The sequence below is a fragment of the Pelodiscus sinensis genome, chromosome 5 (assembly GCF_052426305.1).
Source record: "Pelodiscus sinensis isolate ZL-2025 chromosome 5, ASM5242630v1, whole genome shotgun sequence".
Classification (NCBI taxonomy): Eukaryota; Metazoa; Chordata; order Testudines; family Trionychidae; genus Pelodiscus; species Pelodiscus sinensis.
Window position 1 is genome coordinate 134,729,897 of NC_143056.1, and position 25,637 is coordinate 134,755,533.

Consider the following 25,637-nt stretch of genomic DNA (forward strand, 5'->3'; position numbering starts at 1 on the left):
AGGGGCACCGGCAGGGCTGGGGTGGGAGGGGAGGCGAGGTAGGGCACCGGCAGGGCTGGGGGGGCGGGGTAGGAGTGAGGGGCACCAGCAGGGCTGGGGGGGCGGGGTAGGAGTGAGGGGCACCAGCAGGGCGGGGGGGGTAGGAGTGAGGGGCACCGGCAGGGCTGGGGTGGGGGGGGAGGCGAGGTAGGGCACCAGCAGGGCGGGGGGGGTAGGAGTGAGGGGCACCGGCAGGGCTGGGCTGGCAGGGCTATGGGGCAGGAGTGAAGGGCACCAGCAGAGCTACCAAAGGCAACTCTCCCCCCTTGCCTAAGAGGCTTGAAGGAGCTGGGGGGGGGGTTCCTCTTTCTGGGCTCGGATCCCCTTCCTGCCACCAGCTGGGGCTGGCTCTGTTGACCCCGTCCAGCGAGGGGGGTGAAGCTGTGCGCTCAGGTGGGCGAGGGGGCTTGAATTTCCGCTGTGGGGCCCCATGCAGAGCTGCTGCCCCCCATTTCCTGGGGGGGGAAGGCAGCTGATCACATGCATGGTGTGGGCTAGGGGCGGGGCACAGGGTGGGCGGGCCTTAGGTCAGCCATAAAAAGCGCCATCGCGGGCCCCTCGCTCTCTCTCCCCAGCAGGTCGATGCCGGAGCCCCTCTCTTGCCGAAGACACAGGTGGGTTCTCACCCCGCAGCGGGGCCGGACGCCTGGCTCTATCCAGGCTCTGGGAGGGGAGTGGGGGCTAGTGGTTAGAGCGGAGGGGCTGGGAGCCAGGACTCCTGGGTTCGCCCCTCTGTGCCTCAGTCGCCCCCAGCTGTGGGGTGGGGCCCAGAGCCACCGGCGGCGCCCCCAGGAAGGAAGCTGTTTCACACCCTTGCCGTGGCTTTTGCAACAGCAAGATGGCGCCTGCCGCCTGCACCCTCGCGCAGGTGGGGGGGGGCCTCCCCAGGCCCCGATTTTGGGGCAGGTGGACGCAGCATCCAGCAGCCTATTCGCCCCTTCCTGGGTCCCTCCCCTTCTGGGGTCCCTCCCTCTGGGGGTCATGCCCTGCTCTCTTGGGGGGCAGTAACTAGAGCTACAGGCTCTGAACCGCTCCCCCGCCTCCCCCAAAGGACTTGGGGTCCCCCGGCCTCTCACGTCAGGAAGCCGCTCGCTTGAACCCCACCTGTGTCTGGCTAGAGGGCGGGGAAGGGGGTGGCCCCAGGTTCCCCCGCGCTGGGCAGGGAGGGGCAGCGAGGGCTTCCTTGCTAACTACCTCTTGCCTTATTCGGTGGCTCTGAAATCGACGGCTCGCTGCAGCGACCCCAAACCGGCGTTTCCTGCCCCATTCGAGCCCCAGCCTCCCGCCGCCCCCTCGGCGCGAGTGCCCGCCGGTGACCCCAGCCCCGCGGGGTGACGCGCTGGGAAAGCGCCCGCAGGAGCAGCCAGTGCCCAGGGAGCCAGAAAGTACCATTTCGAATGGCGGCGCCTGGTGCAACCAGCGGCCCCTGAGCCCTGCCTCAGCCGTCCCTAAGGGCCCTGCGCAGCCTCGCAGGGAAGCCCCTCCGGCCCGGCTAACGAGCAGCGGAGCCACCTTGGAGGTCGGCGGGCGTCGTCCGAGAACCGGCAAGGAGACGGGACCATTTCGGCCTCATTTGAATATTGTAATTAGGGAATTAATCATCCGGCGAGGATCGTAACGGTTTGCTCGTCAGGCGCTCTCAAATACTAAGTGGGCGTTAGCTTAGCACTGGCACGGAAGAGGCTCTTTTGCTGCTATTGCTGCCCTGGGAGGGGAGTAGGGGCTAGGGGTTAGAGCACAGAGGACTGGGACCCCGGGAGCCTGGTTCCCCCCCCCCCCCGGCTGTGGGAGGAGAGTAGGGGCTAGGGGTTAGAGCACAGAGGACTGGGAACCCGGGAGCCTGGTTCCCCCCCCGGCTGTGGGAGGGGAGTAGGGGCTAGGGGTTAGAGCACAGAGGACTAGGAACCCGGGAGCCTGGTTCCCCCCCCGGCTGTGGGAGGGGAGTAGGGGCTAGGGGTTAGAGCACAGAGGACTGGGACCCCGGGAGCCTGGTTCCCCCCAGCTGTGGGAGGGGAGTAGGGGCTAGGGGTTAGAGCACAGAGGACTGGGAACCCCGGAGCCTGGTTCCCCCCCCGGCTGTGGGAGGGGAGTAGGGGCTAGGGGTTAGAGCACAGAGGACTGGGACCCCGGGAGCCTGGTTCCCCCCCAGCTGTGGGAGGGGAGTGGGTTTAGCAGGTTAGAGGGGGCAGCCCGGATGCCTGGGTCTGACAATCCTACATCAGTCCCCGAACCGGCCCTTCCTGCCTGGAGCTCCCTGTTTTGTTCAGCCAGCCGGGGAGCGTGGGCAGCAGGTGCCGGGGAGGGGGCAACGCCGGACATGGGGCAGCCGGAGCCTGGCACAGGGAGGTGCCCGAAGGACAGCGCCTGGCCGCGATACGGACAGTGGACTCCTCCATAAAGTAGAAAGCACTACTAAACCGCAGCGTCCAGTGTAGTGTTTCCTACTTTATGGATGAGTGTACTGTGAGCAACGGGAGGAGACCACCGGCTGCAGGGGACCCAGGAGTCCGGGCACTGGGGGGCGCAGGACCCGGACTGAATGGACACTAACACAGGGGGTAGGACCCAGGCGTCTGGGCCCCACACCAAACAGCCGAGAGGCGGGAGTTGAAGGGGGCTGGGAGGAGAAACATGGGGCTGGTTGCCGTGCCGGGCCAGGGGTGGTGGTGAGAAGGGAACCAGGAAGCCAGGCCCTGTGGGTGGGGCTGGAAGGGGACCGGTGGCAGGCTGGGGGGAGCAGACAGGACCCAGGCACGGGAGAAGAGCAGGGAGCCAAAGGGGTTGCAGGGTCAGAATGGAGGGACCCAGGAGTCCGGGACTCGGGGAGATGCAGGGACAAGCCCGAGACTTGCCGGGGAGAAGTGAAGATCAGGAAGCAGCCAGGGTCTGCTCCGAAGGGGGGTTCAAATCTCTGCGGGGCGAAGCAGGTGGAGACGGTGGATCGGGGGAGGCTCCAGAGACTGACTCTGTTCAAATAAACGGCTGTTCCGGTCCAAACACTCAACCTGCCTCTGCGAGTTCATGGGCGTGGGGCGGCGATGCAGCCGCCGCTGGGGGGCCGCAGGGCAACAGCCGCATGCAACGCAGAGACGTTTGGAAGGCAGTGGGCGGGAAGGCCTATTCTGCGGCACGGACGGAGGGGGCAAAACAAACCCCCTCGTTTGGGGCGCAGGGACAGAGGTAAAGGAAAAGATTCATCTCACCTTGACAACGAAGAGTTAACGCACTGCGCCCGGGCACCACCCTGGGCAACGGGGCCATCACCTCCTGCCGGGGGTCAGCAGGGAGAGCCCCCCCTCTGCCCCACAGCGCCCCCTAGCACCGCCCTGGGGCACTGGGCCAGCCCTGCCTGCCAGGGGAGAGCGCCCCCTGCTGAGCCTGCCCCACTTCCTGCCCCACAGCGCCCCCTAGCGCCGCCCTGGGGCACCAGGTCAGCCCTGCCTGCCAGGGGAGAGCGCCCCCTGCTGAGCCTGCCCCACTTCCTGCCCCACAGCGCCCCCTAGCACCGCCCTGGGGCACCAAGTCAGCCCTGCCTGCCAGGGGAGAGCGCCCCCTGCTGAGCCTGCCCCGCTTCCTGCCCCACAGCGCCCCCTAGCGCCACCCTGGGGCATTGGGCCAGCCCTGCCTGCCAGGGGAGAGCGCCCCCTGCTGAGCCTGCCCCGCTTCCTGCCCCACAGCGCCCCATAGCACCGCCCTGGGGCACCAAGTCAGCCCTGCCTGCCAGGGGAGAGCGCCCCCTGCTGAGCCTGCCCCGCTTCCTGCCCCACAGCGCCCCCTAGCACCGCCCTGGGGCACTGGGCCAGCCCTGCCTGCCAGGGGAGAGCGCCCCCTGCTGAGCCTGCCCCGCTTCCTGCCCCACAGCGCCCCCTAGCACCGCCCTGGGGCACTGGGCCAGCCCTGCCTGCCAGGGGAGAGCGCCCCCTGCTGAGCCTGCCCCGCTTCCTGCCCCACAGCGCCCCCTAGCACCGCCCTGGGGCACTGGGCCAGCCCTGCCTGCCAGGGGAGAGCGCCCCCTGCTGAGCCTGCCCCGCTTCCTGCCCCACAGCGCCCCATAGCACCGCCCTGGGGCACCAAGTCAGCCCTGCCTGCCAGGGGAGAGCGCCCCCTGCTGAGCCCTGCCCCGCTTCCTGCCCCACAGCGCCTCCTAGCACCGCCCTGGGGCACTGGGCCAGCCCTGCCTGCCAGGGGAGAGCGCCCCCTGCTGAGCCTGCCCCGCTTCCTGCCCCACAGCGCCCCCTAGCACCGCCCTGGGGCATTGGGCCAGCCCTGCCTGCCAGGGGAGAGCGCCCCCTGCCGAGCCTGCCCCACAGCGCCCCCTAGCACCGCCCTGGGGAACTGGGCCAGCCCTGCCTGCCAGAGGAGAGCGCCCCCTGCTGGGCCCTGACCCGCTCCCCGCAGCCCAGCGCACAAACCATGGCAAACACCTGCCCACTCCCCACAGGGAGAGAAGCAGAGCATCAAGGGGCACCAGCAGAGCCCTGTGTGGAGTGAGCCCAGGGCTGGGCTGGGGGGCGGGAGTGAGGGGCACCGGCAGGGCTGGAGGGAGCCCAGGGCAAGGGTGTCAGAGGCTACAGGTCGGGAGGGGCACCGGGAGGGCTGGGGGGCAGGGTCTGTGGGGGGGGGAGTGAGGGGCACCGGCAGGGCTGGGGGGCAGGGTCTGTGGGGGGGGGGGGGGAGTGAGGGGCCGGCAGGGCTGGGGGGCAGGGTCTGTGGGGGGGGGGGAGTGAGGGGCCGGCAGGGCTGGGGGGCAGGGTCTGTGGGGCCGGCAGGGCTGGGGGGCAGGGTCTGTGGGGGGGGGGGGAGTGAGGGGCACCGGGAGGGCTGGGGGGCAGGGTCTGTGGGGGGGGGGAGTGAGGGGCCCGGCAGGGCTGGGGGGCAGGGTCTGTGGGGGGGGGGGAGTGAGGGGCCGGCAGGGCTGGGGGGCAGGGTCTGTGGGGGGGGGGGAGTGAGGGGCCGGAAGGGCTGGGGGGCAGGGTCTGTGGGGGGGGGGGAGTGAGGGGCCGGAAGGGCTGGGGGGCAGGGTCTGTGGGGCCGGCAGGGCTGGGGTCATGAAATGGGCCTTTCCTGCCTGAGCCCAGGCCCCACCCCTACCCAGGGCCTCGCTGCCCCCTTGTGGCCGACGCGGATATGGCAGCAGGCTCTGCCTAGATACAGGGGGTCCCTCCTGTGGCCCCCCCGCCGTGCTCAGTGCTGCCCGGGGAGCCCACCCCGGTGCGGGGCCCCACGGCGCAGACGCAAGGGAGGGCGCAGACTCTGCCTAGATACAGGGGGTCCCTCCTGTGGCCCCCCCGCCGTGCTCAGTGCTGCCCGGGGAGCCCACCCCGGTGCGGGGCCCCACGGCGCAGACGCAAGGGAGGGCGCAGACTCTGCCTAGATACAGGGGGTCCCTCCTGTGGCCCCCCCGCCGTGCTCAGTGCTGCCCGGGAAGCCCACCCCGCTGCGGGGCCCCACGGCGCAGACGCAAGGGAGGGCGCAGACTCTGCCTAGATACAGGGGGTCCCTCCTGTGGCCCCCCCGCCGTGCTCAGTGCTGCCCGGGGAGCCCACCCCGGTGCGGGGCCCCACGGCGCAGACGCAAGGGAGGGCGCAGGCTCTGCCTAGATACAGGGGGTCCCTCCTGTGGCCCCCCCGCCGTGCTCAGTGCTGCCCCGGGGAGCCCACCCCGGTGCGGGGCCCCACGGCGCAGACGCAAGGGAGGGCGCAGGCTCTGCCTAGATACAGGGGGTCCCTCCTGTGGCCCCCCCGCCGTGCTCAGTGCTGCCCCGGGGAGCCCACCCCGGTGCGGGGCCCCACGGCGCAGACGCAAGGGAGGGCGCAGACTCTGCCTAGATACAGGGGTTCCCTCCTGTGGCCCCCCCGCCGTGCTCAGTGCTGCCCCGGGGAGCCCACCCCGGTGCGGGGCCCCACGGCGCAGACGCAAGGGAGGGCGCAGGCTCTGCCTAGATACAGGGGGTCCCTCCTGTGGCCCCCCCGCCGTGCTCAGTGCTGCCCCGGGGAGCCCACCCCGCTGCGGGGCCCCACGGCGCAGACGCAAGGGAGGGCGCAGACTCTGCATTTCGTAGTTTATTTCACAGAAAAAGTCTCCTTGCTGTACAGATTAAAAAAAAAATTAAACGCTTTTAAGAAACGTGAAGAAACTTCTGCCCCCCTCCCCCAAAATCTGCCCTTCGCTTTAGGGTTTCTCAGCCAGCTCGCCGCCCCCAAACCGCAGGGAGCCCAGGACAGCCCCCGCACCCCCAAACCGCTCGGGGGGGCAGACTAGCCCCCACGTGCTCTGCAAGTCCCTTGCTTGGGGGTCCCACAACCTCAACTCTGCCCCCCCCAGCCCCAAATGTCACTGACTGCACATGGAGTCTGACTGGGGGTGGCTCCCGGGAGGAGGGCAGAACTCGGGGCTGCTCACAGCCCCCCAAGGAACTCCCCAGGGAGCCCCCCGGGAGGCCGAAGGGGCGCCTGCCCCATTGTCATGGCCGGGGCACTCAAACGGGCTGGCTCGCAGATGTTGCCAGGGCCACCCCTCCCCTCCTGGTGGGGTGAGCTAAGCTCCGGGGGTTTGGGGGGATTTGCCCCCTGAAAATTGGGGGTGCTTCCTCAAATGTAGGGGGCCTTGCAGCGCGGGGCTCTCGCCAGCGCCCTGCCCCGACTGAGAAACGCTAAACCGACCGGCTTCTCGGCTCCCCTCCCCACCCAACCCCTCCACTTTTTTTGTGTTTTCCTCTTGAACCATTTTTTGTCTAAATCAACCCAACTCCCCCCTCCCCCCGTCTCAAAACACAGAAGTTTTGTCGGGTTTTTTTTTATCGGTAAAACTCACAGAAGAGAAAAAACTGAAACGCTCACATGGGAAAAAACGAGATTCGAATCACGACGGGGCGGGGCCCCGGCAGCCAAGGGGGCGGGACGTCGCCGCCGACCAATGAGGGAGAGGGAGGGGAAGGAAGGTTGGGGAAGAGCCAATGGAAACGAAGGAGGCGGCTGCCGGAGCGACTGCTAGAGGACGCGGCTGTTGGAGGCCGGGCAGAGCCCCACGGGGCTACGGGGACCTGAGAAGAGAACGGAGGGAGGAGTTAAGGGGACACAGGGGCAGGCCTACCCCTGGTGGAGAAAGGGGGGAATGCAGACCCTGTAGCTCTGCCCCATGGGCCCATCTACCCCAGCATCCTGCCTCCTCCCTGTGCTCCAGAGCAGCCTCAGGAACCTTTACTCCAGGATCCCCGCCCCGCGCCCTCCCCGGACCGCCCTGTCCCCCCCCACGCCCCCTCTGGCACAACCCCTCCCAAGTCAGACCCAGGGACCCGACTGCCCGGGTCTTCTGCCCACTCCCCTGGGCCCCTCGTACCGGGAGGCTCGGCGGCGGGCGGCGTGGGGGGGACTGGGCGTTTCCCGCCGGCGCTTGCGGCCTGGGGAGCGGCTGCTGCTTCCTCGGCTTCTCTGAGAGGGTTTGTCACTGAGGGGGGCGCCGGGTAAGGGGAGGGTCAGTGGGGGCCCCAGATCTGACCCGCAGGCCCCCCCATCACCTCCACGCCCCCCGCCTGCCCTGCCGATCGCCCCTCCCCTTCTCCCGGCCCCCGCCTCGGGCAGACCCCTACCTGTGCCGGTCCCGCTGGGCTGGGGGAGGCTCTGGGGGGGAGGGCCGGCGCCGCTCGGCCGGGGAGTAGCTGAGAGAGCGCTCGTCGCACAGGGAGTGGATGGGTTTCCGGGGGCTCCGGGAGCTGTGGGGGTGGGGGGCAGGTGAGACGGCACCACCCTGCAGGGGGACGGTGCCACGCGAGGCCGCGACGGGAGGGGAGACAGGGTCAGCCCGCTGTGCTCCTGCTCCGGCTCCCGGGGTGAAGCTGTGAGCCAGGCGTCCGGGCCAGCAGCGCCCCTCCCCCCGAGCGAGCCCCTCCCCCACCCAGAAGGGGAACCCAGGGGTCCGGGCCAGCAGCGCCCCTCCCCCCGAGCAAGCCCCTCCCCCACCCAGAAGGGGGACCCAGGGGTCCGGGCCAGCAGCGCCCCTCCCCCCGAGCGAGCCCCTCCCCCACCCAGAAGGGGGACCCAGGGCTCCGGGCCAGCAGCACCCCTCCCCCTGAGCAAGCCCCTCCCCCACCCAGAAGGGGGACCCAGGCGTCCGGGCCACTCTTACCGCCGCTGCTCCGGGGAGGGCTTCTTGGGGGCGGCCTTGGGCTGGGGCCCCGGCTTCGGGGAGGAGGAGGAGGAGGAGGACGAGGAGGACGACGAGGAGGACGAGGACGAGGAGGACGACGAGGACGAGGAAGAGGAGGACGAAGACGAGGAGGACGAGGAGGAGGAGCTGCTGCTGCTGGAGCTGCTGGAACTTCGCGACCGGCGTTTCCGCTTGACCACCTCCAGGGGGCGCCCCTCGCGGGCCTGCTCCTTCAGCGCCAGGCTGGGGGGCCTGCGGGCACGGCAGAGTCAGAAACTGGGGCAGGAAGGAGGGGCAGCACCAAGGGAGGGGGAGCAGGAGGGAGGGCAGGGGAGGGAGGGGCAGGAGGGAGGGGCACCACCAAGGGAGGGGGGGCAGGGGGGCAGGAGGGAGGGGCACCACCAAGGGAGGGGGGGCAGGGGGGCAGGGGAGGGGGAGGGGGGGGCACCACCAAGGGAGGGGGCAGCAGGGGGAGGGGCAGGAGGGAGGGGCACCACCAAGGGAGGGGGGGCAGGGGGGCAGGAGGGAGGGGCAGCACCAAGGGAGGGGGCAGGAGGAGGAGCAGGGGGGGGGCAGGGAGGGGGAGGGGGGGGCAGGAAGCAGGGGGGGGGAGGGGCACCAAGGGAGGGGGGAGCAGGGGGGAGGGGGGCAGGAGGGAGGGCAGCACCGCAGGGAGGGGGGAGCAGGGGGGCAGGAGGGAGGGGCAGCACCAAGGGGGGGGCAGGGGGGCAGGAGGGAGGGGCAGCACCAAGGGAGGGGGAGCAGGGGGGCAGGAGGGAGGGCAGCACCGCAGGGAGGGGGAGCAGGGGGGCAGGAGGGAGGGCAGCACCGCAGGGAGGGGGAGCAGGGGGGCAGGAGGGAGGGCAGCACCGCAGGGAGGGGGGAGCAGGGGGCAGGAGGGAGGGGCAGCACCAAGGGGGGGGCAGGGGGGCAGGCGGGAGGGCAGCACGGCAGGGACGGGGCACTCACTCTTTCTGCACCAGCTCGGCGTCGGGCCCCTTGCTCCCCGGGGAGGGCTGGCTGGACTCGGAGGAGCTGGAGCTGGAGTCGGAGGAGGACGAGGACGAAGACGAGGAGGAGGAGGACGAAGACGAGGAGGAGGAGGAGGAGCTCGAGCTGCGTTTCTCTTTGGAGGGGGTGCGGGGGGGCACCGGGGGCAAGACCAGCGGCTTGGGGGCTCCGCTCCGGGCCTTGTCAGGTAGCTCGCTGGACCCCTCTAGGGCTGCCGGCTCCAGCTTCACTTTGGGCCCTTCCTCGTCTTCTCCCTTGGGGGGCAGCCCCGGGAGCGCGGTGGGCAGGGGGCTGGGCACCTTGCGGGAGGAGGAGGACGAGGAGGAGGAGGAGGAGGAGGATCTGACCTTCTCTGGCCCCTTGGCTGGGGGGAGGCGGTTGGCAGGGGGGGAGCCCCCGGCCGCTGCGGAACAAGAGTTCAGGGTCCAGGCAGGCGCTGGGCCCCCGTTCCTCACCACCCCCAGGGGCCCCTCTGGCTGCGGGGAGTGGCTCTTGGGGGCAGGGGAATGGGCTTTTCTGGCTCGGGGGGAGGCCCCGCCCGGTGCCGGCGGGGAGTGGGACAGGCTACGGCGGGCGGGAGCCCCCGCCAGGGGCGACGTCTTCTCCGCTCTGGCTCTGCCGGGCGCCGGCTTGTCGGCCACTTTGGGGTATTTCTCCAGCAACGGCGGCGAGCGGGACCGCCGCCCGGCGCGTTTCGGCGAGCCCGAGCTGGAGCGGGTGCGGGCCGGCGAGGCCTTCGACTGGCCGCGGGAGGAGGAAGCCGGGGTGCGGGAGACGTCCAGCTTGGGTGGGGAGCGGGAGCGCGGCTGGCGGGAGCTGCCGCGGCGGGGTGGTGTGCGGGAGCCGCCGCGGCGGGGCGAGGAAGGCGAACGCTCCCGGCGGCGGGAGAGTCGCGAGGGGGAGCGGGAGCGGCTCCTGCCGGGCGACGAGATGGAGCGTTCCCTCCGCAGGGAGCTTCTGGATTTGCCTGGTCTGGAGACGGACCGGGACCGGGTCCTGCGAGGCGAGGACCCGCATCTGCCTCGCCGCAGGGAGGAGCTCGACTTTCCCCTCCTGGAGGGGGAGCTGGACCGGCCGCGCCATGCTGGGCCTTTGGGTCTCTCCGGGGACGACCCCGAGCGGCTGCTTCTGGGAGACGCCTCCGCTTTCTCTCGGGGCCTTGGGGAGGAGCCGGACCTGCCACGCCGTGGAGGAGATCGGGATTTGTCTCGAAGTCTCAGGGACAAGCCGGATGTGCTGTACCTTGCGGGAGACCTGGATTTCTCTCTAGATCTCAAAGATGAGCAGGAGCTGCCATATCTGGCAGGAGAGCGGGACTTCTCCCGGGGCCGGGGCGGCGAGCGGGACTTCTCCCGGGGCCGGGGCGGCGAGCGGGACTTCTCCCGGGGCCGGGGCGGCGAGCGGGACTTCTCCCGGGGCCGGGGCGGCGAGCGAGACTTCTCCCGGGGCCGGGGCGGCGAGCGGGACTTCTCCCGGGGCCGGGGCGGCGAGCGGGACTTCTCCCGGGGCCGGGGCGGCGAGCGGGACTTCTCCCGGGGCCGGGGCGGCGAGCGGGACTTCTCCCGGGGCCGGGGCGGCGAGCGGGACTTCTCCCGGGGCCGGGGCGGCGAGCGGGACTTCTCCCGGGGCCGGGGCGGCGAGCGAGACTTCTCCCGGGGCCGGGGCGGCGAGCGAGACTTCTCCCGGGGCCGGGGCGGCGAGCGAGACTTCTCCCGGGGCCGGGGCGGCGAGCGAGACTTCTCCCGGGGCCGGGGCGGCGAGCGAGACTTCTCCCGGGGCCGGGGCGGCGAGCGAGACTTCTCCCGGGGCCGGGGCGGCGAGCGAGACTTCTCCCGGGGCCGGGGCGGCGAGCGAGACTTCTCCCGGGGCCGGGGCGGCGAACGAGACTTCTCCCGGGGCCGGGGCGGCGAACGAGACTTCTCCCGGGGCCGGGGCGGCGAACGAGACTTCTCCCGGGGCCGGGGCGGCGAACGAGACTTCTCCCGGGGCCGGGGCGGCGAACGAGACTTCTCCCGGGGCCGGGGCGGCGAACGAGACTTCTCCCGGGGCCGGGGCGGCGAACGAGACTTCTCCCGGGGCCGGGGCGGCGAACGGGATATCTCTGCCTGCTCTGGGGAAGACTCCGAGCTGCTCGGAGGCGTTCTGGATTTCTCTAGGACACCAGGCGACATCCCCAGTCTGCTCCTTCTTGGGGACACACTGTATTTGTCTTTTGCCTCAGGAGATGCTGGTTTGACCTGAGAGGCTGACACCTTCCCCACCTCTTTAGCTTCCGGAGAAGCCAGGGGCCTGTTGTGTTTTGAAACTGCTCCGAGTCGGCTTCCTGACCCTGGAGATGACCCAGATCGGCTGTGTCTTGGGGGGGAACCGGCCTTGCCTTTCAGTGTCAATGATCCAGATCCACTCAGCAAGGGAGGCGATTTGGGTTTTGCGGGCTCTGCTGAGGACCCTCTCATGGGTGGTGATGGGGATTTCTTTGTCACTTCTAGGGATCCAGATTGGTTTTGCCATGGCTGGGGAGATCTAGATTTTTCTTTCACCACTGGAGAGACATCAGGCCTAGCACATCTTGGAGGCGATCTAGATTTCTTTGTCAGTTCTGGAGGGGATCCAGATGGGCTGTGTCTTGGGAGCGGTGAGCTGGAGTTATCATTTAGTTCTGGAGAGGATCCAGACCTGCTCCTTGCGGGCGGTGTTCTGGATTTCTTCAGTGGTTCTGGAGAGGATTCAGACTGGCTGCATTTTAGAGGCAAACCAGCTTTCTCTTCCAGCACTGAAGGAGGCTCGGCACCACTGTGTTTTGGAGGCGTCCTAGACAACTTCTTCAGTTCTGGAGAGGATCCAAGTCTACTTTTCCCTAGAGGGGATCTAGATTTTCCTTCCACTGCTGGTGACGATCCAGACCTACTTTGCCTTTGAGGAGAACTGGATTTCTTCTTCAGCCCAGGAGAGGAGCCAGACATGCCTCTTGTAGCGGGAGATGTGGATTTCTTTTTCAGTTCTGGAGATGATCCAGATCTGGTTTGTCTTGGAGGGGATCTAGATTTCTCTCTCACCTCAGGAGATGATCCAGATGTTCTTCGCCTCGGGGGCGATTTCGATTTCTCTCTCACCACTGGAGAAAATCCAGATCTGCTTCGTCTTAGTGGCGATTTCGATTTCTCTCTCACTGCAGGAGAGAATCCAGATCTGCTTCGTCTTGGGGGCGATTTCGATTTCACTGGAGAGAATCCAGATCTGCTTCGTCTTATGGGCGATTTCGATTTCTCTCTTCCCACTGGAGATGACCCAGACCTGCTTCGTCTTGTGGGCGATTTCGATCTCTCTCTTCCTGCTGGAGATGATCCAGATCTGCTTCGTCTTGGTGGCGATTTTGATTTCTCTCTCACCACTGGAGATAATCCAGCTCGGCCTCTTACAGGCGGTGATCTGGATTTCTTCTTCACTAAAGGGGATCCAGACCTGCTTCGTCTCAGGGGTGACCTAGTTTTCTTCTTCACTACTGAAGGGGTCCCAGACCTGCTTCGTCTCAGGGTCGATCTAGATTTCTTCTTCACCACTGAAGATGACCCAGACCTGCTTCGTCTCAGGGGCGATCTAGACTTCTTTTTCAATGCTAAAGAAGAACCAGACCTGCTTCGTCTCAGGGGCGATCTAGATTTCCTCTTCAACGCTTGCAAGGACCTAGACCTGCTTCGTCTCAGCGGCGATCTGGATTTCCTTCTTGCCAGTGGAGAAGATCCTGACCTCCTCTGTCTTGGCGGCGATCTAGATTTCTTCTTCACTTCTGGAGATGATCCTGAGCGGCTTCTTCTAGGCAGTGATCTGGATTTCTTTCTGAGTGCTGGTGACAATCCAGACCTCCTCCTCCTCCTCCTGGGTGGCGTTCGGGATTTCTTCTTTAGTGCTGGAGATGACCCCGACCGGCTTCTCCGAGATGATCTGGATTTCTTTTTTGGCCGAGGGGATGAGCCAGAGCGGCTCCGCCTGGGTGATCTGGTTTTCTTCTGTAGCCGAGGGGATGATGTAGAGCGGCTGTGTCTTGACGCTTTCCTGGATTTCTGCTTCACCTCTGGGGATGAGTCTGACCGGCTCCTCCGTAGGGGCAGCCTGGATTTCCTCCTCCGCTCAGCTGACGACACAGAGCGGCTTCTTCTGGCTGAGATCAGAGATTTTTCCCGCCTGGAAGAGGACCCTGACCTGCCTCGCCGGGCGGGGGTTCTAGACCGGGACCTGCCTCGCCGGGCGGGGGTTCTAGACCGGGACCTGCCTCGCCGGGCGGGGGTCCTAGACCGGGACCTGCCTCGCCGGGCAGGGGTCCTAGACCGGGACCTGCCTCGCCGGGCAGGGGTCCTAGACCGGGACCTGCCTCGCCGGGCAGGGGTCCTAGACCGGGACCTGCCTCGCCGGGCCGGCGTCCTAGACCGGGACCTGCCTCGCCGGGCCGGCGTCCTAGACCGACCCCGCCTCGCCGTGTTCCTGCTCCTAGACCAGCCAGGCCTCTGGGGTGTCCTGGAGCGGGACCACCCTCGCCGCTGAGGGCTGCGTGACCTTCCCCTCCTCTGGGGTGTGCGAGATTTTCCCCACCTGGGTGGAGTGCGGGAACGGGACCGTCCCCATCTCTGGGGGCTCCGGGACCTACCTCTCCACTGGGGACTGCGGGATCGGGACCTGCCCCGTCTCTGAGGTGTGCGGGAACGAGCCCTGCGGCGGGACGGGGTCCGGGACCGCCCTCCCCGACGGTGCGGGGTGCGGGAGCGCTCCCTGCGAGACGGGGGCGTCCGGGAGCGTGACTTGGCATCTCTTTTGGAGAGGGAGCGGGCTTTGGTTCTCTTTGCCGGGGTGCTGGACCGCTCCCGCCGGGACGAGAGCTTTGGGGCCGCCTTGGCAGGCTTGGAGGACTCTGGGGAAGAACTGGAGCGGTCCCGGCGCTGGGAGGCCCTTGCTTTCTCCTGCGTGCTTGAAGCTGGCTTATCCCGCTCAGGAGAAGAGGAGGAGGAGTCTTCATCGCTCTCAGAGCCGGAGCGGGACAGCCGGGAGGGGAGGGCCTTCCGTGTGGTGCCAGGCACTAAGGGGGCAGCCACTAAGGACGGACTGTTGGGGCGATCAGCTGCTGTCTTTTTGGGGGGCGGGGAGGAGGAAGGGGGGGACTTGGTCTCCTTGGAGGGTGGCCGTTTGTGGCCGGACAAGGCCCTCTCCCGGGCTGGCTCGGGGGATGGGGAGCAGCGCTGTGTGCGGGGCTCACGCTCCGAGGGCGGGGCGGGGGTGGATCTGTGCTCTGGGTGCCGGGGGCGCTCCTTGTCCTTCAGCTTCCCCTCGGAGACAGGCGACGGGGAGGAGGAGCGCTGGCGGGGGGAGCGCCGCGATGTCAGTTTCTGCAGGAGGAGGAGAGAGCTGCTACTGCATGCACTTCACCCGGCAGCCCCCACTCCCCGCCAGACTCCCCGCCCCCACCGCTCACCTCTCGCTTCTCTCGACTCTCCCGGGGGCTGCCACTCGGGGCGCGCCGGCTCGGCTCGGGGGAAGCGGAGCGATCTCTTTTGGGGGCCTCCTTCGCAGTGTCCTCGGGCTCGGCTCTCCTCCGGGGCGGGGCCGGGGGGGTTACGCTGTGCCGGGAGGCCCGTTTCTGGGGGGCAACGCTCCGGGACCTGAGGGACAGCAAAACAGAAGGGTCAGACACAGAGCAGCAAGGCCCTGGCTCGCAGCGGCTCCCAACCGATCCATACCCCGCCCTCTTCCCGGAGGCTAACGTGTCTGGGCTTCATCTCGCTTACGAACCGCTCCCGGCTCCCTCATTTGTGCCCCAGTCGTACAGTGAGCCAGCGGGACCAGAACCCTGCCCTCGTCATGCCAACCGGTCACTGCCCGCGGGGAATGTTAGCTTTCACCGTCACCCGCTGTCAGACTCGGTAAGTAGCCACTGGAGTCCACGCACCCCGGGGCAGGGGTCTTCGCCCCAGTGGGGAGCCTACCTGCTCCGCGAGCTGTCCGAGGAGGAGGAAGAGTCTGGAGAGGTCGAGCGACCTCTTCGGCCCTTCTGAGACGCCGATTCGCTGGTGGACCTGAGAGCACACAGTTGGTTAGGGGCGGGCAGCATGGAGCGGGGGGAGGGAGGATCAGAGGAACCCTGGCTGGTGCACGAGGCATGGCAGTGCAGAGCACGCACGCTGGGGGGCCGGCGCGCTCATGGGCCAACGGTGCAGCATGGGGGGTGCAGGCCAAAAGCGAGAAAAGGGGCTGGCCCTGGCGTGGGCTGGGGAGCTCAGGTTGAAGAGGGCGGGCGGAGGTGGGGGGTGCAGGCCAGCAGGGAAGAGGGGTCAGGGGTGCAGGCCAGGGGTTAGCTAGCATGGACTGGGGGGAAAAGGCCGGTGAGAAGGAGGCAGCAGGGGCTGGCGGCAGGGTGCACTGGGAGCACAGGCCGGTGAGAAGGAGGAAGTGAGGGGAGCAGCTGGGGGCCGGCTGGGGGGCACAGACCGGCGGCAAGGAGGCAGCAAGAGGCGCAGGCTGGGGGCCGGCTGGGGGGCACAGACCAGCGGGAAGGAGGCAGCGAGAGGCGTAGGCTGGGGAGCGGACTGGGAGACGGCTGGGGGGGGCCACAGGCCGGCGGGAAGGAGGCAGCAAGAGGCGCAGGCTGGGGGCCGGCTGGGGGGCGCAGGCCGGCAGGAAGGAGGCAGCAAGAGGCGCAGGCTGGGGGGCGCAGACTGGGGGCCGGTTGGGGGGGGGCAGGCCAGCAGGAAGGAGGCGGTGAGAAGCGCAGGCTGGGGGGCGCAGACTGGGAGCCGGCTGGGGGGCGCAGGCCGGCGGGAAGGAGGCGGCGAGAGGCGCGGGCTGGGGGGGCGCAGGCCGGCGGGAAGGAGGCGGCGAGAGGCGCGGGCTGGGGGGGGCGCAGGCCGGCGGGAAGGAGGCGGCGAGAGGCGCGGGCTGGGGGGGGCGCAGGCCGGCGGGAAGGAGGCGGCGAGAGGCGCGGGCTGGGGGGGCGCAGGCCGGCGGGAAGGAGGCGGCGAGAGGCGCGGGCTGGGGGGGCGCAGGCCGGCGGGAAGGAGGCGGCGAGAGGCGCGGGCTGGGGGGGCGCAGGCCGGCGGGAAGGAGGCAGCGAGAGGCGCGGGCTGGGGGGGGCGCAGGCCGGCGGGAAGGAGGCGGCGAGAGGCGCGGGCTGGGGGGCGCAGGCCGGTGGGAAGGAGGCGGCGAGAGGCGCGGGCTGGGGGGGCGCAGGCCGGCGGGAAGGAGGCGGCGAGAGGCGCGGGCTGGGGGGCGCAGGCCGGTGGGAAGGAGGCGGCGAGAGGCGCGGGCTGGGGGGGCGCAGGCCGGCGGGAAGGAGGCAGCGAGAGGCGCGGGCTGGGGGGGGCGCAGGCCGGCGGGAAGGAGGCGGCGAGAGGCGCGGGCTGGGGGGGGCGCAGGCCGGCGGGAAGGAGGCGGCGAGAGGCGCGGGCTGGGGGGCGCAGGCCGGTGGGAAGGAGGCGGCGAGAGGCGCGGGCTGGGGGGGGCGCAGGCCGGCGGGAAGGAGGCGGCGAGAGGCGCGGGCTGGGGGGGCGCAGGCCGGCGGGAAGGAGGCGGCGAGAGGCGCGGGCTGGGGGGCGCAGGCCGGTGGGAAGGAGGCGGCGAGAGGCGCGGGCTGGGGGGGCGCAGGCCGGCGGGAAGGAGGCGGCGAGAGGCGCGGGCTGGGGGGGCGCAGGCCGGCGGGAAGGAGGCAGCGAGAGGCGCGGGCTGGGGGGGCGCAGGCCGGCGGGAAGGAGGCAGCGAGAGGCGCGGGCTGGGGGGGGCGCAGGCCGGCGGGAAGGAGGCGGCGAGAGGCGCGGGCTGGGGGGGGCGCAGGCCGGCGGGAAGGAGGCGGCGAGAGGCGCGGGCTGGGGGGCGCAGGCCGGTGGGAAGGAGGCGGCGAGAGGCGGGGGCTGGGGGTGCACCACTGGGCACGCAGAAGGGAGGTGGCCACAGCCTGTGTCTCACGCTGGACTCTCACCTTTTCCTTTTCTTTTCCTTGGCTTTGTGTTTGCTCTTTGGACTGGGAGACCTGACAAGAGTAACAGGAGCCATTGGGAAACGAGACACGCCCCCAGCCAGTGCCCTGCCCCCCAGAGCGCCCCCTGCTGAGACAGGCCAGCACTGGCGCAGCCAGGAGCTCCCCTACAGCGCCCCCTGCTGGGACAGGCCAGCGCTGGAGCAGCCAGGAGCTCCCCCATAGCGCCCCCTGCTGGGACAGTCCAGCGCTGGAGCAGCCAGGAGCTCCCCCATAGCACCCCCTGCTGGGACAGGCCAGCGCTGGAGCAGCCAGGAGCTCCCCCATAGCGCCCCCTGCTGGGACAGGCCAGCGCTGGAGCAGCCAGGAGCTCCCCCATAGCGCCCCCTGCTGGGACAGGCCAGCGCTGGCGCAGCCAGGAGCTCCCCCACAGCGCCCCCTGCTGGGACAGGCCAGCACCCGGGCAGCCAGGAGCTCCCCCACAGCGCCCCCTGCTGGGACAGGCCAGCGCTGGCACAGCCAGGAGCTCCCCCATAGCGCCCCCTGCTGGGTCAGGCCAGCGCTGGCACAGCCAGGAGCTCCCCCACAGCGCCCCCTGCTGGGACAGGCCAGCGCTGGCACAGCCAGGAGCTCCCCCACAGCGCCCCCTGCTGGGACAGGCCAGCACTGGAGCAGCCAGGAGCTCCCCCACAGCGCCCCCTGCTGGGAAAGCCAGGGCTGCCAGTGTCTCTCAGAAACAGCAAGGCAGGTGCTCACCTGTGTTTCCTCTTCTTAGAATCCGACTCCGACCTGGGCAGAAGACACAGAACATGGGTCAAAACCAATCCCCCCAGTGACAGACCCTGCAGCCCACCCCCCACCCTGGGGCAGGACCACAGCTGCCAGGCCCTCCCTGCGCCGGCCAGCCCCTCACCTGTGCTTCTTCTTCTTTGAGCTCTTTTTCCTCTCGCGGCGAGAGGGGGACCTGCTCTCCGACCTGCAGGGGAGCACAGCTGGAGTCCAACCCGTCTGACAGCATGAAAGACACCCAGGAGTCCTGGCTCCCAGTCCCTGCGCTGCCCACTGGCTCTACGCCCTTTCCCAAGCCAGGGAGAGAACACACCCCCCCATCCTGCTCTAACCAGTAGACCGGCGGTGGGCAACCTGCAGCCTCCCCATCTGTTCCCCCCCCTACGCACCTGTCGTATGGGGGCCCCCGAACCCCACACTTCCTGCACCTCCCCTCCCCTCCAGCACTCTGGGAAGAGCTGCGCATCTCGTAGGAAGTGCCGGGCTCTGGTGCCCCAGTGCTCAAGAGGCATGTGGGGAGCAGATGGGGGGGGTGCATGGCCACAGGTGGAGCCCCAGGGGGCCGTGGGTCGCTGTGCCCCAATGAGGTGAAGAGGGCCATTCCCTGTAGCTGGTTGCCCATCGCTGCACTAAGTCATTGCTCCCTCCCATTCTGTATGTCCACGTGCGGAATGAATTTTGTTACGGGCACCTCTATGGAGGTGCTCGGGACGGGGAGGGGGCGGTTAAGGGGCGAGACAGAGAGCAGGTTCTGGGGCAACAGCAGAGCTGGGGGAAGACCAGGGCTGGGTTACAACAAAATTCATACCACACGTGGACAGGGGCAGAGGGGTTCGGCGTATGAGAGGGGGCTGGGGAAGAGGGGGCTGCAGCTCCAGCTGTGGGTGCAGGCTCTGGGGTATGACTGGCGAAGATGGGTTTGGGAGGGCTCAGGGCTGGGGCAGAGGGGTGGGTCCCGGCTGGGGGTGCAGGCTCTGGGGTACGACCGGCGAGAAGAGGCCTGGGGAGGGCTCAGGGCTGGGGCAGAGGGGTGAGTCCCAGCTGGGGGTGCAGGCTCTGGGGTATGACTGGCGAGGAGGAGTTTGGGGGGTGGGTCCCGGCTGGGGGTGCAGTCTCTGGGGTACGACTGGCGAGGAGGGGCTCGGGGGGGGGTCCTGGCTGGGGGTGCAGGCTCTGGGGTACGACTGGCGAGGAGGGGCTCGGGGGGGGTCCTGGCTGGGGGTGCAGGCTCTGGGGTACGACTGGCGAGGAGGGGCTCGGGGGGTGGGTCCCGGCTGGGGGTGCAGGCTCTGGGGTACGACTGGCGAGGAGGAGTTCGGGGGGTGGGTCCCGGCTGGGGGTGCAGGCTCTGGGGTACGACTGGCGAGGAGGGGCTCGGGGGGTGGGTCCCGGCTGGGGGTGCAGGCTCTGGGGTACGACTGGCGAGGAGGGGCTCGGGGGGTGGGTCCCGGCTGGGGGTGCAGGCTCTGGGGTACGACTGGCGAGGAGGAGTTCGGGGGGTGGGTCCCGGCTGGGGGTGCAGGCTCTGGGGTACGACTGGCGAGGAGGAGTTTGGGGGGTGGGTCCTGGCTGGGGGTGCAGGCTCTGGGGTACGACTGGCGAGGAGGAGTTTGGGGGGTGGGTCCCGGCTGGGGGTGCAGGCTCTGGGGTACGACTGGCGAGGAGGGGCTCGGGGGGTGGGTCCCGGCTGGGGGTGCAGGCTCTGGGGTACGACTGGCGAGGAGGAGTTCGGGGGGTGGGTCCCGGCTGGGGGTGCAGGCTCTGGGTACGACTGGCGAGGAGGAGTTCGGGGGGTGGGTCCCGGCTGGGGGTGCAGGCTCTGGGTACGACTGGCGAGGAGGAGTTCGGGGGGTGGGTCCCGGCTGGGGGTGCAGGCTCTGGGGTACGACTGGCGAGGAGGAGCTCGGGGGGTGGGTCCCGGCTGGGGGTGCAGGCTCTGGGTACGACTGGCGAGGAGGAGTTCGGGGGGTGGGTCCCGGCTGGGGGTGCAGGCTCTGGGGTACGACTGGCGAGGAGGAGTTTGGGGGGTGGGTCCCGGCTGGGGGTGCAGGCTCTGGGGTACGACTGGCGAGGAGGAGCTCGGGGGGTGGGTCCCGGCTGGAGGTGCAGGCTCTGGGGTACGACTGGCGAGGAGGAGTTCGGGGGGTGGGTCCCGGCTGGAGGTGCAGGCTCTGGGTACGACTGGCGAGGAGGGGCTCGGGGGGGGTCCTGGCTGGGGGTGCAGGCTCTGGGGTACGACTGGCGAGGAGGGGCTCGGGGGGTGGGTCCCGGCTGGGGGTGCAGGCTCTGGGGTACGACTGGCGAGGAGGGGCTCGGGGGGTGGGTCCCGGCTGGGGGTGCAGGCTCTGGGTACGACTGGCGAGGAGGGGCTCGGGGGGTGGGTCCCGGCTGGGGGTGCAGGCTCTGGGGTACGACTGGCGAGGAGGGGCTCGGGGGGTGGGTCCCGGCTGGGGGTGCAGGCTCTGGGGTACGACTGGCGAGGAGGGGCTCGGGGGGTGGGTCCCGGCTGGGGGTGCAGGCTCTGGGGTACGACTGGCGAGGAGGGGCTCGGGGGGTGGGTCCCGGCTGGAGGTGCAGGCTCTGGGTACGACTGGCGAGGAGGGGCTCGGGGGGTGGGTCCCGGCTGGGGGTGCAGGCTCTGGGGTACGACTGGCGAGGAAGGCTCAGGGGGTGGGTCCCGGCTGGAGGTGCAGGCTCTGGGGTACGACTGGCGAGGAGGGGCTCGGAGGGTGGGTCCCGGCTTGGGGTGCAGGCTCTGGGGTACGACTGGCGAGGAGGGGCTCGGGGGGTGGGTCCCGGCTGGGGGTGCAGGCTGGGGGTGCAGGCTCTGGGGTACGACTGGCGAGGAGGGGCTCGGGGGGTGGGTCCCGGCTGGGGGTGCAGGCTCTGGGGTACGACTGGCGAGGAGGGGCTCGGGGGGTGGGTCCCGGCTGGGGGTGCAGGCTCTGGGGTACGACTGGCGAGGAGGAGCTCGGGGGGTGGGTCCCGGCTGGGGGTGCAGGCTCTGGGTACGACTGGCGAGGAGGGGCTCGGGGGGTGGGTCCCGGCTGGGGGTGCAGGCTCTGGGGTACGACTGGTGAGGAAGGCTCGGGGGGGCGAGCCATGGGGAGGGGCAGGATGAGGGGCTGGGGGCGCAGGCTGCGTTGAAGGAGCAGCTGTGAGGAAAGGCAGCCCCAGATCCCACGGCCCTCGTGGGCGGGAGGGAACCCGGGAGCCGTGTGCTCACCTGCCTCTGTCTTTCTTCTTCTTCTTCTTCTTCTGCTTGGGCGACGGCGAGCGGGAGCTGCTGGACTCCCGCACCAGGCTGGGAACAGAGCAGGCGTGAAGGGGTCGTCGCCCCGGCCCTGCCCCACCCTCGCCCCCACTGAGCTCCCCAGGCGGGGCTGCAGGCCAGACAGGGAGGGGTAGCCGACCTCCACTCTAGCAAGGAGCACTGCTGTGCGCACCCAGCCCTACCCCCCAGCGGGGGCAGCCTCCCCAACCCCAGCCCCATCCATCCCCACAGCCGGGGGCAGCCCCTCACACAGCCCAGCCCCACAGTCCCATCCCCATAGCCGGAGGTAGCCCGCCCCCTACAGCCCCATCTACACAGCCAGATCATAACATAAGAACGGCCGGACTGGGTCAGACCAAAGGTCCATCTAGCCCAGTATCCTGTCTGCCGACAGTGGCAGCACCAGGTGCCCCAGAGAGGGTGGACCGAAGACAATGATCAAGCGATTTGTCTCCTGCCATCCCTCTCCAGCCTCTGACAAACAGGGGCCAGGGACACCATTTTATCCCCTGGCTAATAGCCTTTTATGGACCTAACCTCCATGAAATTATCTAGCTTCTCTTTAAACTCTGTTCTAGTCCTAGCCTTCACAGCCTCCTCTGGCAAGGAGTTCCACAGGTTGGCTACACACTGTGTGAAGAAGAACTTTCTTTTATTCGTTTTAAACCTGCTCCCCATTAATTTTATTTGGTGTCCTCTAGTTCTTCTATTATGGGAACTAATAAATAAACTTTCTTTAATCGCTCTCTCCGCACCACTCATGAGTTTATAGACCTCTATCATATCCCCCCTCAGTCTCCTCTTTTCTAAACTGAAAAGTCCCAGTCGCTTTAGCCTCTCCTCATATGGGACCCGTTCCAAACCCCTCAGCATTTTAGTTGCCCTTTTCTGAACCTTTTCTAATACCAAATACCTTTTTTGAGGTGAGGAGACCACATCTGTACACAGTATTCCAGATGTGGGCGTCCCATAGTTTTATCCAGGGGCAGTAAGATATTCTGGGTCTTATTTTCTATCCCTTTCCTAATAATTCCTCGCATCCTATTTGCCTTTCTGACCGCCGCTGCACACTGCGTGGGAGTTTTCAGAGAACTGTCCACGATAACTCCAAGATCCCTTTCCTTACAGAGCTCCACAGCCCCAACCCCAGCTGGACCTCACACAGCCTGGCCCCAGCCACAGCCCCCCACTGGGGGGGCAGCCCCACCCCCGCCAGCACCTGTACTGCTTCTGCTGCTCCTGCTGCTTGGCAGCTGCAGCCGCAGCCTCTTTGGCCCTGCGGTTGGGGTCAAACGAACTCCCGTCCACGTAATTCTCACTGATGCCAAAAGCTGCCCTCAGCCGCTCATTCTTCTTCTCGTTGGCCTCGGCCAACTGGTGCGTCTCTGTCACCCTGGCAACAGAAAGAGGGGGCGGTAAGGGGCAAGAGAGCAGGGTCTGGGGCACTGGCCAGGGGCTGCAGGGCAAGAGCGGGGGGCACGGGCAGGGCTGGGGGTAGGGGCTGTGGGGTGGGAATGGGGGGAATGGGCAGGGCTGGGGGCACGGGCAGGGCTGGCAGGGACTGCAGGATGGGAATGGGGGGCACGGGCAGGGGTGGGGGTAGGGGCTGTGGGGCATGAGTGAGGGGCACCAGCAGGGCTGGGGGGGGCAGGGGCTCTGGGTCGGGGCATCTGCCGACACACCCGTGGCCCAGCCCGGGAAGGGAAGGGGGAGCATCTCTAGCCCTCGGCCAGTAGGGCTGGCCGTGCCGGGGAGAGCCATGCCGTGGGAATGTCGGGGGTACTCACGTTGGCTTCTGCTCGGGCTGCTGCTCCCCCTCCTTGCCCAGCGCCACGTCCTTCTCCAGCAGCATGAGCCGGAAGGTGGCCACCTTCTCCTGGATCTCGCCCTCGGCGTAGCTGGGGAGACGAGCAGGCGAGAGATGGGCATGGGGCGCCTGAGCTCAGCTGGGCCAGCGCCAGCTCTTCCCTTCCCTCAGGGCCAGGAAAGGCTCTGCCACTGTGGCCACCCAGGCCCTGAGGGGCTGGGCCCAGTGTCTGCCTCGTACACCAGCCAGGGGGCAGAGCGACACCCCTATCCACAGGGAAGCTGGAACAAGGGGTCCCACCTCTCGGGGTTCCCCAGCCTCCCGGCTGCAGCCCGAGAAGAGCACGGTGCTGTGCTCACCTCGTATGACCTTGTCCCCCGCCCCGCAAGGTGCCCCCACGACCCCACCTCCCATCCCGCCCCGCAAGGTGCCCCCCATGACCCTGCCTTCAATATACCCCCCACATGACCCTCACCCTGCCATATTTCCCCCCCCCCCCCCCACGGATTCCCTCATCCCAATCCATCCCCTTAATAACCACTTCTCCCCTTCCCCTGATGCGTTCCCAGGACAATTCCCATCTTCCATCCCCACCCCAAAGCGTGACCCCTTCCCCCCAGCCTGCATTTTCTATCCCAATGTCTGCAACTCCTCATCCCACGCCTACCATGTGCCCCCCATATACTCACCCCAATGAATGTCTGTGACCCCCATCCCACCCCCACCGTGCGCCCCCCATATCCCCACCCCAATGAATATCTGTGACCCCTCATCCCACCCCTGCTGTGCGCCCTCTATATCCCCTCCCCAACGAATGTCTGCGACCCCCATCCCACCCCCACCGTGCGACCCCCATATCCCCACCCCAATGAATATCTGTGACCCTTCATCCCACCCCCACCGTGCGCCCCTGGGGTGTGACACAGCCCCCCCCCTCACACCTACCCCTGTTCCTCCATGAGCTCCGCCAGCTCCAGGCATTTCAGCTCCACCTTGCGCTTGCGCTCATGGTCCAGGATCTCCTGGTTGGGCTTCTTGACCAGAGACGACTCCAGTTTCCTGAGCTCCTCTTCCGACTTGTAGTCGGTTCGCTCCTTCTTGTGCCGCACGGCCGAGAGGTTGCGCTGCACGTAGCCGTTGGTGCCGCTGCCTCGGGGAGTGGGGAGCCCTATCCCATTGTACATGGCGCCGCCAGGCTAGCACCGCCGGTGCCTCCAAGCCCTGCGGGGACAAACCAGGCGTCAGACTGCCAGAGGCCAGGCCCGGCCTCGCCCTGCCCGGAGAACCCGTGTCCTGGCTCCCAGCGCCCGTTCCCAGCCACATCCAAACCCAGCGGCGAGCCAACAGGGCGCTGGGAGAACCACTGCAGCCGGCGCGAGTGGGGGAGCCGGGCATCACAGAGATGGGGGAGCAGGGGAAGGGATGTGGGGGGGGGGGGTTAGGAAAGGGCCCATGCCCTGAGGGGCACCGGCACCTTGGGGGCTGGAGCTTCCACATGGCCCCCCGGCCGGCCCCCTCCCCGCCTGCCCCTGCCCCCCTCCCCGCCCCCTCCACTCCCCCCCCTCCCCCCACCCCCTGGCCCCCCTCCCCCTCATCCCGCCCCCTCCAACTCCTGCCCCCCTCCCCCTCACCCCCTCACATCCCGCCCCCCATGCCCCCTCCAACTCCTGCCCCCCTCCCCCTCACCCCCTCACATCCCGCCCCCCCCCCCCCTACTCCTGCCCCCCTCCCCTGCCCACCTCCCCCGCCCCCTGCCCCCTCCACCCCCCCCCTCCCCCTCACATCCCCCGCCCCCCCCATACCCCCCCCCCTCCCCCCCAACTCCTGCCCCCCCATCCCCCCCACCCCCTCCCCCTCACATCCCCCGCCCCCCCATGCCCCCCCTCCAACTCCTGCCCCCCTCCCCCTCACCCCCTCACATCCCGCCCCCCCATGCCCCCCTCCAACTCCTGCCCCCCTCACCCCCTCCCCCCCCCCCTCCATCCTGCCCCCCTCCCCCTCCCCCTCTTCCCCCCTCCAACTCCTGCCCCCCCCCCTCCCCCCTCTCATCCCGCCCCTCCCCCCCGCCCCCCCCCCCTCATGCCCCTCCCGCGCCTCCCCCAACTCCCGCCCCCCTCCCCCGCGCCTCCCCCCGGGCCCGCGCCGCGCTGCGCCACTCACGGAGCCAGGCCGCTCGCTCGCGCCGCGCCGCCGCCTCGGCCTGCGCCTGACTCGGAGCCAGCAGCTGCCCCCGCCCCCGCCAGCGCCGCCCGCCGCGGGGCACGACGGGAAATGGAGTCCGCCGGGCCGCGCTGCCCGCGCAAGGCCCCCGCAGCCCCGGGCTCGAGGGACTACACCTCCCGGCGTGCTCCGCGCGCGCTGCGTCAGCCGCAGCCATTTTGTGCGAGCCGCCAGTGAGCCGCAGGGCACGCCGGGAGCTGGAGTCCGCTCCGTCCGAGGAGGACGCAAAAGGGACCGACGGGCCGGGGGCCGGAGGAACTACCACTCCCATGAGGCATGGCGGCGGCCGCACGGCACGCCGGGATGCCCACTACGCGGCTCAGGGCAAAGGGCGCCTGGGCCCTTGGGGACTATAGTTCCCATGAAGCGCCGCGGCAGACGCACGGCCCGATGGGACA

The 25,637-nt window shown here is 69.1% G+C and overlaps 2 protein-coding genes and 1 long non-coding RNA gene across 4 annotated transcripts; 1 reads left to right on the forward strand and 2 right to left on the reverse strand.

The window, feature by feature from the left end:
* Window positions 1-609: 609 nt before the first annotated feature.
* On the forward strand, window positions 610-3,043 carry LOC142829307 (uncharacterized). Its single transcript, XR_012903735.2, has 2 exons — window positions 610-653; window positions 1,278-3,043. It is a non-coding gene; the product is annotated as an uncharacterized LOC142829307 (long non-coding RNA).
* A 3,043-nt stretch (window positions 3,044-6,086) lies between these two features.
* Window positions 6,087-25,328, reverse strand: SRRM2 (serine/arginine repetitive matrix 2). Of its 2 annotated transcripts, XM_089778982.1 has the most exons (15): window positions 25,180-25,328; window positions 23,965-24,240; window positions 23,000-23,110; window positions 22,432-22,605; window positions 21,165-21,242; window positions 18,063-18,125; window positions 17,906-17,938; window positions 17,153-17,203; window positions 15,168-15,257; window positions 14,657-14,843; window positions 9,154-14,570; window positions 8,164-8,436; window positions 7,628-7,750; window positions 7,378-7,485; window positions 6,087-7,081 (listed from the first exon to the last, which is right to left on the reverse strand). In XM_089778982.1, the coding sequence occupies exons 2-15, from the start codon at window positions 24,201-24,203 to the stop codon at window positions 7,072-7,074; spliced, it is 6,957 nt and encodes a 2,318-aa protein (XP_089635108.1). In that variant the 5' UTR covers window positions 24,204-24,240; window positions 25,180-25,328; the 3' UTR covers window positions 6,087-7,071. The 2 variants fall into 2 exon arrangements, with proteins under 2 accessions (XP_089635108.1, XP_089635109.1); XM_089778983.1 differs by lacking the exon at window positions 7,378-7,485.
* On the reverse strand, window positions 15,264-17,132 carry LOC149524434 (uncharacterized; the record flags this gene model as incomplete). The annotated part of the gene is made up of 1 exon (XM_089778253.1): window positions 15,264-17,132. A coding segment is annotated over one exon (1,596 nt), but the record flags the coding sequence as incomplete, so codon positions are not given.
* Window positions 25,329-25,637: the final 309 nt, after the last annotated feature.

What these genes read in the sequence shown, in the direction of transcription:
- SRRM2 (XM_089778982.1), bottom strand. Translation starts at nt 24,203, where the DNA reads ATGTACAATGGGATAGGGCTCCCCACTCCCCGAGGCAGCGGCACCAAC. An exon ending in AAGGAAAAGAAAAGGAAAAG is followed by an intron (nt 15,258 to 17,152) that starts GTGAGAGTCCAG and finishes GTGTGCTCTCAG; the next exon opens with GTCCACCAGCGAATCGGCGT. An exon ending in TCGGACAGCTCGCGGAGCAG is followed by an intron (nt 14,844 to 15,167) that starts GTAGGCTCCCCA and finishes GCTGTCCCTCAG; the next exon opens with GTCCCGGAGCGTTGCCCCCC.